This window comes from Mauremys mutica, chromosome 11 (genome assembly GCF_020497125.1).
Source record: "Mauremys mutica isolate MM-2020 ecotype Southern chromosome 11, ASM2049712v1, whole genome shotgun sequence".
NCBI lineage: Eukaryota > Metazoa > Chordata > Testudines > Geoemydidae > Mauremys > Mauremys mutica.
The window spans coordinates 28,173,187-28,185,366 of record NC_059082.1 but is presented as its reverse complement, the minus strand read 5'-3'; the positions used below and the strand labels follow the sequence as shown (position 1 = coordinate 28,185,366).

General features: G+C 41.8%; 1 protein-coding gene across 7 annotated transcripts in view; it reads left to right on the top strand.

Annotated features, from left to right (window-relative positions):
• Positions 1-12,180, top strand: part of THSD4 (thrombospondin type 1 domain containing 4) — a 645,198-nt gene that overhangs the window by 518,907 nt on the left and 114,111 nt on the right. For all 7 annotated transcript variants that reach the window (XM_044980124.1, XM_044980125.1, XM_044980123.1 and 4 more), the window contains one exon: positions 2,570-2,774. In XM_044980124.1, coding sequence (XP_044836059.1) covers positions 2,570-2,774 — 205 coding nt within the window. The remainder of the gene's footprint in view (positions 1-2,569; positions 2,775-12,180) is intronic.

Sequence of the window (12,180 nt, the reverse complement as noted above, 5' to 3'; positions counted from 1 at the left end):
TCCGGGACCTCTTAGAGCTGGGGCATAGGGATGGTCTGTCTTTCACCCTCCTGTCCCTGGACCAGGAGAAGGCGTTTGACAGGATGGACCACGGGTATCTCCTGGGCACTCTGTGGGCGTTCGGCTTCGGGCCCCAGTTCGTGGGCTTTCTCCAGGTGCTGTACGCTGATGTGGAGTGTTTGGTCAGGCTCAACTGGACCCTGACCGAGCCGGTCAGCTTCGGGTGGGGAGTACGGCAGGGGTGCCCCCTCTCGGGCCAGCTGTATGCTCTGGCGATCAAGCCCTTCCTCTGTCTCCTCCGCCCAAGGTTGACGGGGTTGGTGCTTCGGGAGCCGGAGCTGTGGCTGGTCCTGTCGGAGTAAGCCGCTGACATGCTCCTCGCGGTCCAGGACCCAGGCGACCTGGTGCGGGTGGAGGCCTGCCAGACCGTTTACTTGGCAGCCTCCTCCGTCCGGGTCAACTGGGTCAAGAGCTCTGGCCTGGTTGTTGGGGACGGGTGGCAGGCGAGCTCCCTCCCATCTGCGCTTCAAGCTATCCGGTGGAGCGTGGGTCCACTGCTCTGTCTTGGCATTTATCTATCCACCACGTCCTTCTCCGCCGGAGAACTGTCAGGATTTGGAGGCCAGGGTGGGTGAGCGGCTGTGGAGATGGACAGGACTGCTCCGGTGTCTCTCCCTGCGAGGGAGGGCACCGGTGCTGAACCAGCTAGTCCTGTCCATGCTCTGGCACCGGCTCAACACCCTGAGTCCAGCCCCGGGGATCCTGGCCAGGCTCCAGAGGATGGCCCTGGAGTTCTTCTGGCCAGCGCTGCACTGGGTCTCAGCAGGGGTTTTGAGTCTTCCCCTGGAGGAGGGAGGGCAGGGCCTGGTATGCCTTCGCAGCCAGGTCCAGGTCTTCCACTTCCAGGCCCTGCAGAGACTCCTTTCCAGTGCAGGCAGTCCGGCGTTAAGCACATTGGTGCACGCCTTCCTCAGTCGCCTCCGAGGGCTCCGATATGACCAGCAGCTCTTTTTTCTCCACCCGAGGGGTCTTCCACGAGACCTCTCAGAGCTGCCAGTCTTCTACCAGGACCTCCTCCAGACTTAGAATCTCTTTTTGGCGACCAGGTCCTTTGTGGCCACCGAGGGGGTGAACCTCCTTGCAGAGCCCCTGCTACACAACCCTGATCTACATGTGCAGGTGGCGGAGTCTCCCTCGGTGCACCGGAGGTTGGTCCTGGCAGAAACCACTAGGGTCGGAGACCTCCTGGACTACGACAAGGGGGACTGGGTGGATCCCCATGTGCTCGGTCGGCACATGGGGCTGTCCACCCTTCCGACCCCCCTGCGCATACTCCAGGAGGTGGAGGCCGCCTTGTCACTCGTTTCTCTCATCTTCCTGCAGTGGGCCCTGCAAGAGGGCACTCCCTGCTCACCCCGAACCCTCCAGACATTTTTATTCGGCTCCTTTTCCGCAACCCCTTCCCCCCGGCCTCCCTGTTCCCACACCCCGAGCTGGCTGCACACCCTGCAGCCAGTCTGGTTCCAAACCACGCCTAGAGACCAACTGTACATGCTCGTGCTCCACACACTGCATTTCCTCAGCCTTGCGTCCCGCCCCGACACCAAATGGCGGGACTATCTTCCACCTACAGAGGGTGAGGAGCCCCGGTGGGCCAGCCTTTATTCCACCTTGGTCCTACGGCCCTCCTGGGACATCAGTTGGTGGCTCCTTCATGGAGCTGTGAGCAAGGGCGTGTACCTGGTGCGGTTCACACCTGTACCCGAGGCCTGCCCCTTTTGCGGCGTGAGGGAGAACCTAGCACACGCCTATCTTGAATGCACCAGGTTGCAGCCCCTATTCCAACTCCTCCAGAACCTCTTGTTGAGGTTCTGGCTGCACCTGTTCCTTTTTGCACACCCCATCCGTGGCCCCACGAAGTCGCGAGACCTCTTTGTCAACCTCCTCCTAGCCCTGGCCAAACTCTCCACCTACACTACCAGGAGGGGGATGCTGGATGAGGGGGTGCTCTGCAACTGTGGGGCCTATTTCCATTTCCTCCCTAGTTTCACGCATCCAGGCAGAGTTCCACGGGGCAGCGTCTGCTGGCTCCCTCAACACCTTTGAGGAGCAGTGGGAGCTATCCGGGGTTCCCTGCTCGGTGTCCCCATCTGGTACCCTCGTTTTGAACCTATGGTCCCTGTTTTTCTCATTAGTTGTTCCTTGCATTCATTTGGTCCCTGGGTCCAGTGGTCCCTCCTGCTAGGCTGGGGGAGGGGCCTTTAGAAGTGGGTGGGCTTGTGCACGCCCACCTCCTGGGTTTCCAATAATGAACACCCCTAAGCTCACTTGAAAATTCCAGCCACAGAGTATCTCAATGTCTATTCTGAGACTTGGTATTTTATTACACTTAGTGTGTAGAAAAGCAAAGAAATGAAACAATCCAAAATGCCAATTCAGTGAATCTCTGAAGTCTTTATATTCTGCGTAAGTCACATATGACAGTGTCCTATGTTGTTTAATATTCTGAATGATTCATGAGACAGTATTTGTAAGCTCTGAAAAAAAAATATTGGTTTGATTTTTGCAGAGCATTGGCTGTGATGACTACCTGGGCTCAGACAAGGTGGCTGACAAATGCGGAATATGCGGAGGGGACAACACTGGTTGCAAGGTGGTCTCTGGTGTTTTCAAACACACGCTAACAAATCTTGGCTACCACAAAATAGTAGAAATTCCTGAAGGGGCTATTAAAATCAACATTACTGAGATGTCCAAGAGCAACAATTACTTGGGTAAGTTGTATTTCATTCCAGATAAAACATGATTGGTGTGATGATTCAGTTTGCCTGGAGGTTTGTCCCAGTTAGTGCTCTCTCAGCAAAGTGAGAGAAATGCAAAGGCATGGATGAAAATTATTGACAAGAATACTAACTCATTGTTTCTAATTCTCGGTTATACTGGCAGGACAAACCCCATGATTTGTATCTATTGCCCTGTCCATGTGATCTTGCTTTGACTTTCCCAGTTCATTGGTTCCAATGTGGGAAATATACTTCACACTTTCTAAATCTTCTCTAAAATGTTAGTGAGGCCATTGTCTCCAGCAAGGCAAGCTGCTAGTCAGTTGAAAGACATAGAAAACAGGATTCTCCTATTTCCTTAAAAAACACGACCACAACATGCAGAACTTTTAATACAAAAGGTACCCTGATCACAGTCACAGCACCAAGTATTTCTCTGTGTGTGTGTGTGTGTGTGTGTGTTTTGGGAAGGCACCTGCACAAAACAATGTCATTCAGATGTGAAGAAATATCATGAAAATTAAATAGGAAGTGACAATCTGGCAGTATCAGGTAACACCATACATCTGGAGGTACGTTTTCAGAGCTGACTCATGCCTGGTATTGGGGCTGGTGTGGAACTTCCTGTTTTACAAACATAGACCTGCCATGTCTACCGTTTGTGAGTTTTTCCCTATTTGGCTTCCCATGCGTGGCATGGATTCACACAGCTCATCTGCAAGGCCCTTAGCCTGTCCTCATTTAAGTCCCTCTTAAAGACCCATTTCTGCCAGACTGCCTAAAGCAAATCCAGTTATATTGGTGCACCCATCGTGAGTGCCATTAGCAAACATAAACAACAATGGAGCTGTGCCTGACAGCTTTCAGAGATTCCAGATCAGAAGGGATCATTGTGATCTTCTAGTCTGACCTCGTGTATAACACAGGCCATGGAACTTCCCCAGAATAATTCCTAGAGCAGAGCTTTTAGAAAAACATCCAATCTTGACTTCAAAATTGTCAGTGATGAAGAATCCACCATGAACCTTAGACGGCAATCAGATCATCCTTTAACATTCTCTTTGTTAAGCTAAATAGATGGAGCTGGAGTCTATCACAATAATAGGTTTTCAAATCCTTTAATCATTCCTGTGGATGTTCTCTGAATCCTTTCCAATTTTTTCCACATCCTTTTGAATTGTGGACCCCAGAACTGCAGTCACACTAGTGCCAAATACAGAAGTAAAATAACCTCTATTCCTACTAAGAGATTCCCTTCTTTATGCATCAAAGGACTGCATTTGACATTCTAGTCACAGCATCACAGTGGGATCTCATGTTCAGCTGATTATTCACCACCCTCCTCCAATTTTTTTTCAAAATCTTCACCACTGTCTTCCTTAGCCCTCACTCCTAGAATTGTCCAAGTGCATTAGAAGCTTCAGGCCCTAGTATTCCATTAATGCTCTCCTAACATCGTCTATTTCTAATGTCTCTGCCAATGCTAATCAACAGAAAGAAGGGAAACATTATTATCCCCATTGTCACTTGCCATCTTCTCGTCCTTTCTGCTCTTTCCTTTGCACTTCCCGCTTCTTTTTTTGCTATTGCTAGCAAGAGGTGGAAGGGAATAGTTTTACAGAAATCTCTCTGTGTAGACAGGAGAGGACTGTATATTGTAATGTGTCCTTGTACATTTCTTCCTTTAGCCAAAAGTGTGATTCTTCAGACTAATACAAGAAAGACCAGACTTGTGGTACTGCTGACGTACTAAAACCTAGACATTCTGGGGCTCTTGTAAGAGAGCCTATTTGCATAGTATTTCTGACTCTGGCTACTTCCCAATCAAAGAATTTTCTGATAAGCTGTATATAAGCATGAGTTTTTGGTTTCCTCTCTGAACTTTTTGAGCTATGTCCATCTCTTTTAACTAATGTAGTGATGAAGGGAATGAATTATTCTGTATGAGCAACTTCCATAGATACAGTATGTTTGGAAGAAAATGTGGAATTCTTATATCAAATGGGTGAAAGTGTAGTTTGCTGGGCAAACTGCTGGAAGTCATCACATAATGAAAGCTGTCAAACCATGAAATTGCAGATAATTTTTCTTTCAGATATACATGCCAGTATCTGAAAACAGCAGAAAAACACCCTTAACCCTAGTGAAATGTGCTGGGCCACATGAACATTCTTTGAATGCACAGAGCAGAAAAATAGTAACATTTTTGCTTAAAAATAATCGAGACTCTTGGCATGTATGGGAAAATAGCAAGCCGTGTGTTTCCCATGCTTCTCCTCATTCCCAGAGCTCTCTCTGGTTTGTTTGTGCCACCACCAATTATTACATTTTTTTCCATACTGTCACATATGGTTCATTTTAAAGCTGATGGTATGGATTTTAGATGGCTAAATTAACCAAATTAGCCTCCCTGACACTGAACATTCTTGGGTAGTGGTTCCATCCATGAGACTACCAACCTCTCTGCTTATCCCATAAGGGCACAGCTAACTTCTCTGCTTTCACAAGTTGCAGTCAACTAATGATCAAGCAAATCAGGTTTTAAACAAGGCACTGCTTTAGCATACAGGCAAAGAAGGTGAGCTAGAGGACCAGGATATGACAGCTTGCAAAATGTTCATTGATAGTTGATTGTAAAGTGCAATGGGGAACTAAAGGAAGACATTTCCCAGTAGGTGGAAGGCAACAAAACTCCTGCAGCCAGCTCTGTGTTCAAAATCTGGGCACTCTAGCAGTTTTTAGATAGAGAAGGACTTGAACCATAACGTTGGATCTCAACATCCCCCAACACTGAGTTGGTCAAAACCCAGACCCAGATCTGGAATTTGCAAACTTCCCTACATTTAGTGGGGTGAATAGAAACCTTGAATCTAAACATGCCAGAGTTCAGGGTTCCCAACAGGGTCCCAATTCAACAAAGAACTTAAGCATGTACTTAATTGCTTTGCTGGACTGTGGCTTAGGGATCTAATTCTGTCACCTTTGCTCACACCAAACAGGAATTTACTACATAAATAGTCCCACAAAGTCAACAGGGCTGCTTGTGGAGTAAGGTACTGCTTGATGTAAAGAAGGCATAATTGGGTCCTTATTTTTTTGTCACACAATATGCAAGTTGCATGTGTTTTCTTTCAATGCAGAATCATGATCATTAAAAAGGTTCACACACTTCAGCAAACACCTTGGGAACCTATGCTGAGTTTTCAGTTTGTAACAAAACATGGAGGCCATCTATGCTCCATGTGGTTTCATTACACAGTTTTTGCACAGCACCAAATTTATCACATTTCTGCTCTTCATAGTTTTGTCTGTGACAAAAACCCCAAATGCAGTGAGGAAAAACATGTTCTCACAATACAGTATTTCCAGCTTGGCTGAAACCAGAAAGTACTAGAAATGGTAGGAGAGATCATCTGTGGGGTTTCAAATTGGATTTCTTGACCAAAGAGATTCAAATTCAGCTAAATTTCATACAAACATCTAAACATTGTATGCTTCTCCAAACTAGATTTGCAAACCTTTTGAAGTTGACCCATCACTAGCAATTCTAATTGGGAGCCAGGCCCAAAGTGTGCTAAGAAGAACGGCTTTGACAGCAATATTTAATGAGGGTAACTTGCTCATTCTTGCTAGTTCTAGGTGTAGTTTTCTCAGCAATTTGTTCAGACTAACATCTACATGAAAGAGACAATGATTAGGGGATAATGACACTTAAGTTGCTTATACTTTAAAACAATAATAAATGTTGTCTTTAGAACAAAACCCTAGTGTTCGGAACAGGGTTTGTAGTGTTTCCAGAACATGTGATATTATCCAGGTATTCAGAAAATTCAAATTAAAAGAAGACATGCAGTAAATATAAGATCAGGACAGACTGGTTCAAAAGTTAAGTATTTAAACACAGGTTACCTCATGTGTCTTTAAATTTGACATTTCAGAAGACAGCTTCATCATATACTTGGACAGTGTTCATAGTTTTTTCAGCTTTGTTTATGTTACCTAAATGGTCTCAAGTATAACACTATTATCTATGTATCCTTCAAAACACCTCAAAACTTTCCTAGCGATTATGTTATAAGTTTCCAGATTGTCTTGGTTCTGATTTCATTTCATGTGACATAACTTTCAAACATCTTGGGTGCTACTTATTTTAAACATTAAGTAGTAATGAGCATATTTACCAACTCACTTATTTTAGTCTCAGCAGTTCAATTTGGAAATGAGTTACAATTCAGATTACCTACCTATCTACTAACTACCTTAGGTTTAGGTTTAGACTCATCTCAATGCAGTCTGAACTCTACATGTAATTTGCATTACTTCTTTTGAAAGTGGTTCTCAATAATGTATAATGTCTGATAGGCTTGTCAGCTAAACATCTGATGCTACAGAGCAGTTGCCCACACTAAAATTCTTCATCTGGAGCAGCAGTTCTGTGACATGCCCAGCTGTGCATAGAAATGGGATGAAGACCTATTTTTTTTATCCCAATGGTAAAATTATGATCCATTGAAACTAATGGAAATTTTGCAATGGACTTAGGTGGGACCAGGATTTGTACCGTTGACCTCTGTTGGTCTTACAATTCTACTTGAGCAGCAAAATGTTGTGTTTGAATGTAAATATTTTAACATCCTGGTGATTAAGATTTAGAGTAGATAAATAATTTAAAAGCTGCATAATATCAATCTGACACTGTTATTCTGAAAGTGGCTATTTTACCAGATGTCTTTAAGACCTAATTTGAAGGAGCTGATTGATTTTGTTATTCATTGCCTCTCAACAAATAGAGATCTTGGGGAAAGAATGTTCAGCATTAAGTATCAAAAGTTGGCTTATTACAATCTGTTGAGGATATAATGGCCAAAAAGCCATAAGTGATAAAAGTATATTAATCCTATCTAATGGTCTGATAATCTGGACAATCATATATCTCCAGAAAAAAACCTCCCATTCTGGACTCAGAAAACCTTAGTATCCAGTCCTACAAGCACTTAGTACCAAACATAGTGCTTACCAGTATTAGCAATAGTGGGACATTTTATGGACAGAAACTAGTGCAGATAAGATTTTGGACAAGCCACTTAACCTCTCTTTTGCCTTATCTGTATATCTACTGCACAGATTGTTGTGAGGCTTAATTAACTGATCATTATAAAGTACTTTAAGATCATCAGATAAAATGTGCTATTTTTTTTCTTATTATTTCTTCCTGGAATGGTTCATCTTTGCAGCCATTAAGAGATATGTGGAACATTAGAATTAATGTCAATTTTGCTTAGCATACAACAGAACCATATTTAGACTTTTTAGTGAGGAATTGGGAGGTTTATTTCCTCTAATAAATAAAAAGTAGGCAGTATGTGTGTTTAAACAAGAATCTGAAAGTTCAAATCAAGATTTTTTTTTAAAACAAAGTCTGGGGGATATAGCTAGTGTCCTTTTGAACCGGACATATTGCTTAGTATGTCTGAATGTTTACGTGGATTTAAGAAATTTGTGTTGTGAAAATGAGATTGGATGAAGCCAAAGAAACGGAGGGAAGATTCTGTGAAAAATATTTTGATTCAATATCCCCTGCAGCAGAGATAACATTTCAAACATAATGTCTCATGAGAAACATTGTCAGCAGCCCTGAAGCTTGAAATAACATTTTTAAACCAGTGTACATCTACAGCAAATCAGTGAATTAGGTATTTTAAACCATTGACAGAGGAGTTTGAAGATAAACATTGTTAGAGGCACTTCTTTTTCACGTTTAATCATCTAGATTCTAAAATGTCGAGGTAATTTGTGGCTAGCTGACTGACTGATTGTGTTATGTTAACTAAATATATTAATATATTTAAAATCAGAATCTGGAAAGCAGATATTTTTGATTGCTGTTGAGGATTATGATTGGATTACAGAGGCCAACATAAATGGTTTGTTGTGTGCTATACAGAACTAGTGCAGTACAGCTAGTCTGGGGATGGTGGGCTTAGAATTAGGATGTATGAGTGGTTTGAGGTCACTGAGCCAGAATAGCTATGGAAATAAAGAAGGAAATCAGTACAGTGATCTAAGTTCTCAACATCAAGGGCACAACTAAGCACCAGGAGCTTGATCCAGCACTAACTGGAAGGAAGGGGATCTGGGGAAGATTTCATTATGGTCATGGATCCATTGTTAAGGGTTAAACACGTATTCATTCTAAATCCTATTTTTGACCGTATTGTGCCTTCGAACCAGATCAGAAACAACTTTCTTTAGGTCTGATACTGCTTGTGCTTAGTCTCATTCCAGAGGAGGAGAATTTATTTAACCAAGTTTAATGTGCACAAAGGGATCTGCTTATAGTGAACTCATATGTAATGGTATTCTGCTCGTAGTTGAGCTCAGTGGGAGTCCCAGATTGCTAGTGAGAGCCATAGATGAATCACTGATGATTCTTCCAATTTCATTGTGGGAAAAATCCCTGACAATTTTTATTTTGTTTTTACAATGCATAGCACAATTCAAAGCTCTGTGAATGCGGCTATGTTTTGTGAAATTCCCTGGGAATTTTTGACTGCTGCAGATCTGCTACCATATATAAGATTCATATACTCTATGTGTGTATAGATCATTATATGCATGAGAGAGGTGTATGTGTATGGGGCACTCATCATAATGCGTATATTGCATATAACAGATGCAGTGATGATATCCAGGTTGTCCTGGAACCATCTTGTACCCATTCTGCCTGCTAATCCAGCTCCACTGGACAGACCTTTTCTCATCCTCAGAATGAGGAGCTGAACTTGTATAGAAAATAAAGATGTAAAGAAATGTATTCACATATAGGCTGAAACTAAGCATGGGAACTCAGATCAAAAGGAGAATTTCTGAGAAAATTATAAGCATGTGAATACAGGAGGTTACAATCAAAGCCTCTATGCAAAGTTAATTCTAGGATTTGCTTTAATATCACTAAAATGTGCCTATCTGTGGTAAAACAGCACACTGATAGGCATTTGTATGTTGTTGTTATATTATGAGCACCTGTATAATATTGTTTTTAAGGAGGAGAACTCTTTGTTGGCAATAGATGTAGTATAAAGCAAAACATTTGTAAGAGACTCATAGGATTGGAAGGGACCTCGCAAGGTCATCTAGTCCAGTCCCCTGCACTCATGGCAGGACTTAATATTATCTAGACTGTGTATTAATGTTACTTGATAACTTTCGGTTATTTACTTTTTTTTTTGCCATTGAATTAATTTTTGTAACTGATTCTTTTCCCATGGTGTTTGTCATGTTTTCCTTTCACATTGAAATTTTTCAGATCTCTTCAACTCATTTACAAAGATTTTTTCCACCCCAGCAAGCTTTTAGGTTTATACTACAGCTAAATAAAATGCATTGCATTACATTTTAATTTTGAAAACTTTTGAAGCATTTATTTATTGACTTGTTCCCTTTAAGGTAACCATCTAATAGATACCTCATATGCCTGCTTTACACTATAGATGTTTGTTTCTCACAGAATAATTAAAATAAAATCTATTTTAAAAATGTTTCATGTGCTTATGAAAATCCCAAAGCATTCATACCTGCTTGTATAAAGGATGGAATTTCTAATGTGCTCTAGTAGAGTGCTACAGCCAAAACCTGAAAACAGCTGTTGGATGGGGTGTATGCAGTACTTTGTAGCAGTTGTTTGACTTGCATCTGCTTGCTGGAAAGTGAAAGCTTCATTTGTATCATTGTAACACAGTGAATGGGAAATCACAAATCTCTTCCTCTTCCAGTGGAGGTATTCAATCAAATTCTTCCCTCACTTTCTCCTTCTAAGAGATGCATTGGGTTATGGAAATGATCTGCTAGTTTTAATTGAGAATCCAGACACTGAGTAAACCAGGTTTTGAAAGCTGCAATGCTGGATTCCTGAAAATGATGCTCTCCAGTGCAGTTTTTCAAAAGCTCGAAAAGATTGAAGTTTGGGTTCAGTTTCCAGAAGTATCCAAAAGTTCTGGGGTCAGATTATGTTCTCAGTTACATGAGTAGGTATCTCGGGTAATTCATCTGAGTTTGATAAATGCTGAAGGCTGCTGAAGAGTTACTTAGGTTTTCATCAGTTTAAATGATTCCTAAGCACAGCTTAGCCGAACTATCCTTACCACCTGAGTCTGCACAGTTGGGCTGCTAGCTCATGAGAACAGACTTTCTGCAAGACTTCTGGCCTATCAACTACAGGTCCCAACTGAAATTTGGGAAACTGTTTTTGTTGCATTTTGTTTCTAGTTCTAGTTCTGTTTGTGGATTTGAAAATACAACATAAAAATGAGTAAAAAAGTTAAATCAACATTTGACCTCCTCAAAAGGTTTGAATCTAGATCTGCGCTAAAAATGAGTGAGGGCTCAAAGAAAACCTTGTTTTTTCCAAGTCAGGTCACCTATTCCTACTCTACTGGCACTGGTTGATTATTACAGCCATAATTAAATATCTCAGGGTAGAAAAAGGTGCAAGCATTTTACCGAGGCTAGAATATGACCAGAAAAATCACTGTACAATATAGGTATTTGATTAAAAGAATTAATAAAGACAAAAACTGTGCAATGTCTTTAAATTTTCTGAGGTATTAACCCAAAGCAGAGGACAAATGGCATAGGGTTAGTTTTATGTGAAGATGGATCAGCTTCAAAGAGTTTAGGGAATAGGATGGTAGAAAGTTAATCAATGAATGGATTCTTGTTCAAGGAAAATTTAGACAAGCTTTCCAGTACAGGGCTACTAATACAAGACTCAAATAAGGCTAGAAGGGAACTTTTTGAGAGGTGCTTAAAGAGCTGTATAAAGAAAAGATAGGTCACATATTTAATCTGATTTTCAAATTGCCTTTTTAAAGTAAGAAAATAGATCCATGCTTACCTGAGTTAATAATTTTGTTATGGTCAATTGCAATCTGTCTTTCAGTTGGGTCATCCATAGTATGGAGATAGCATAGGTTTATGTGATGAATGAAGACAGACATCCCTCCAGGAAATGGAATTTAAGACCATAGTTACCCTTGTGCTGAACTGAGAGATACCAGATTGTGCAGGAAAGGTCCCTTCCTTAATTGTGACTTTGCCAGAGAAGCTGAGTCTGATCTTTGCTGTGTTAACAAATAAATAATCTTAAGGAGTTATCCTCTCCATGATATGAGAATTGGTGTAATACTGATTGTTGTTAGCTTTCTTTGGGACTGATGTTGTTTAAATTATGTTCATTGCCTTGAGACTTGGAATGGGTTTCAGTTTATAAATCAAGAAGTAAGTAAAATGATATACTAATTAATTCTGGCAAAATCTCTTTGTTTAGACGATAGTATTAGTTCAGTGGTCTTTCTCTGCTGGATCTCAGCCTAAATAGCTGATCCTTTTTTGGACCTCT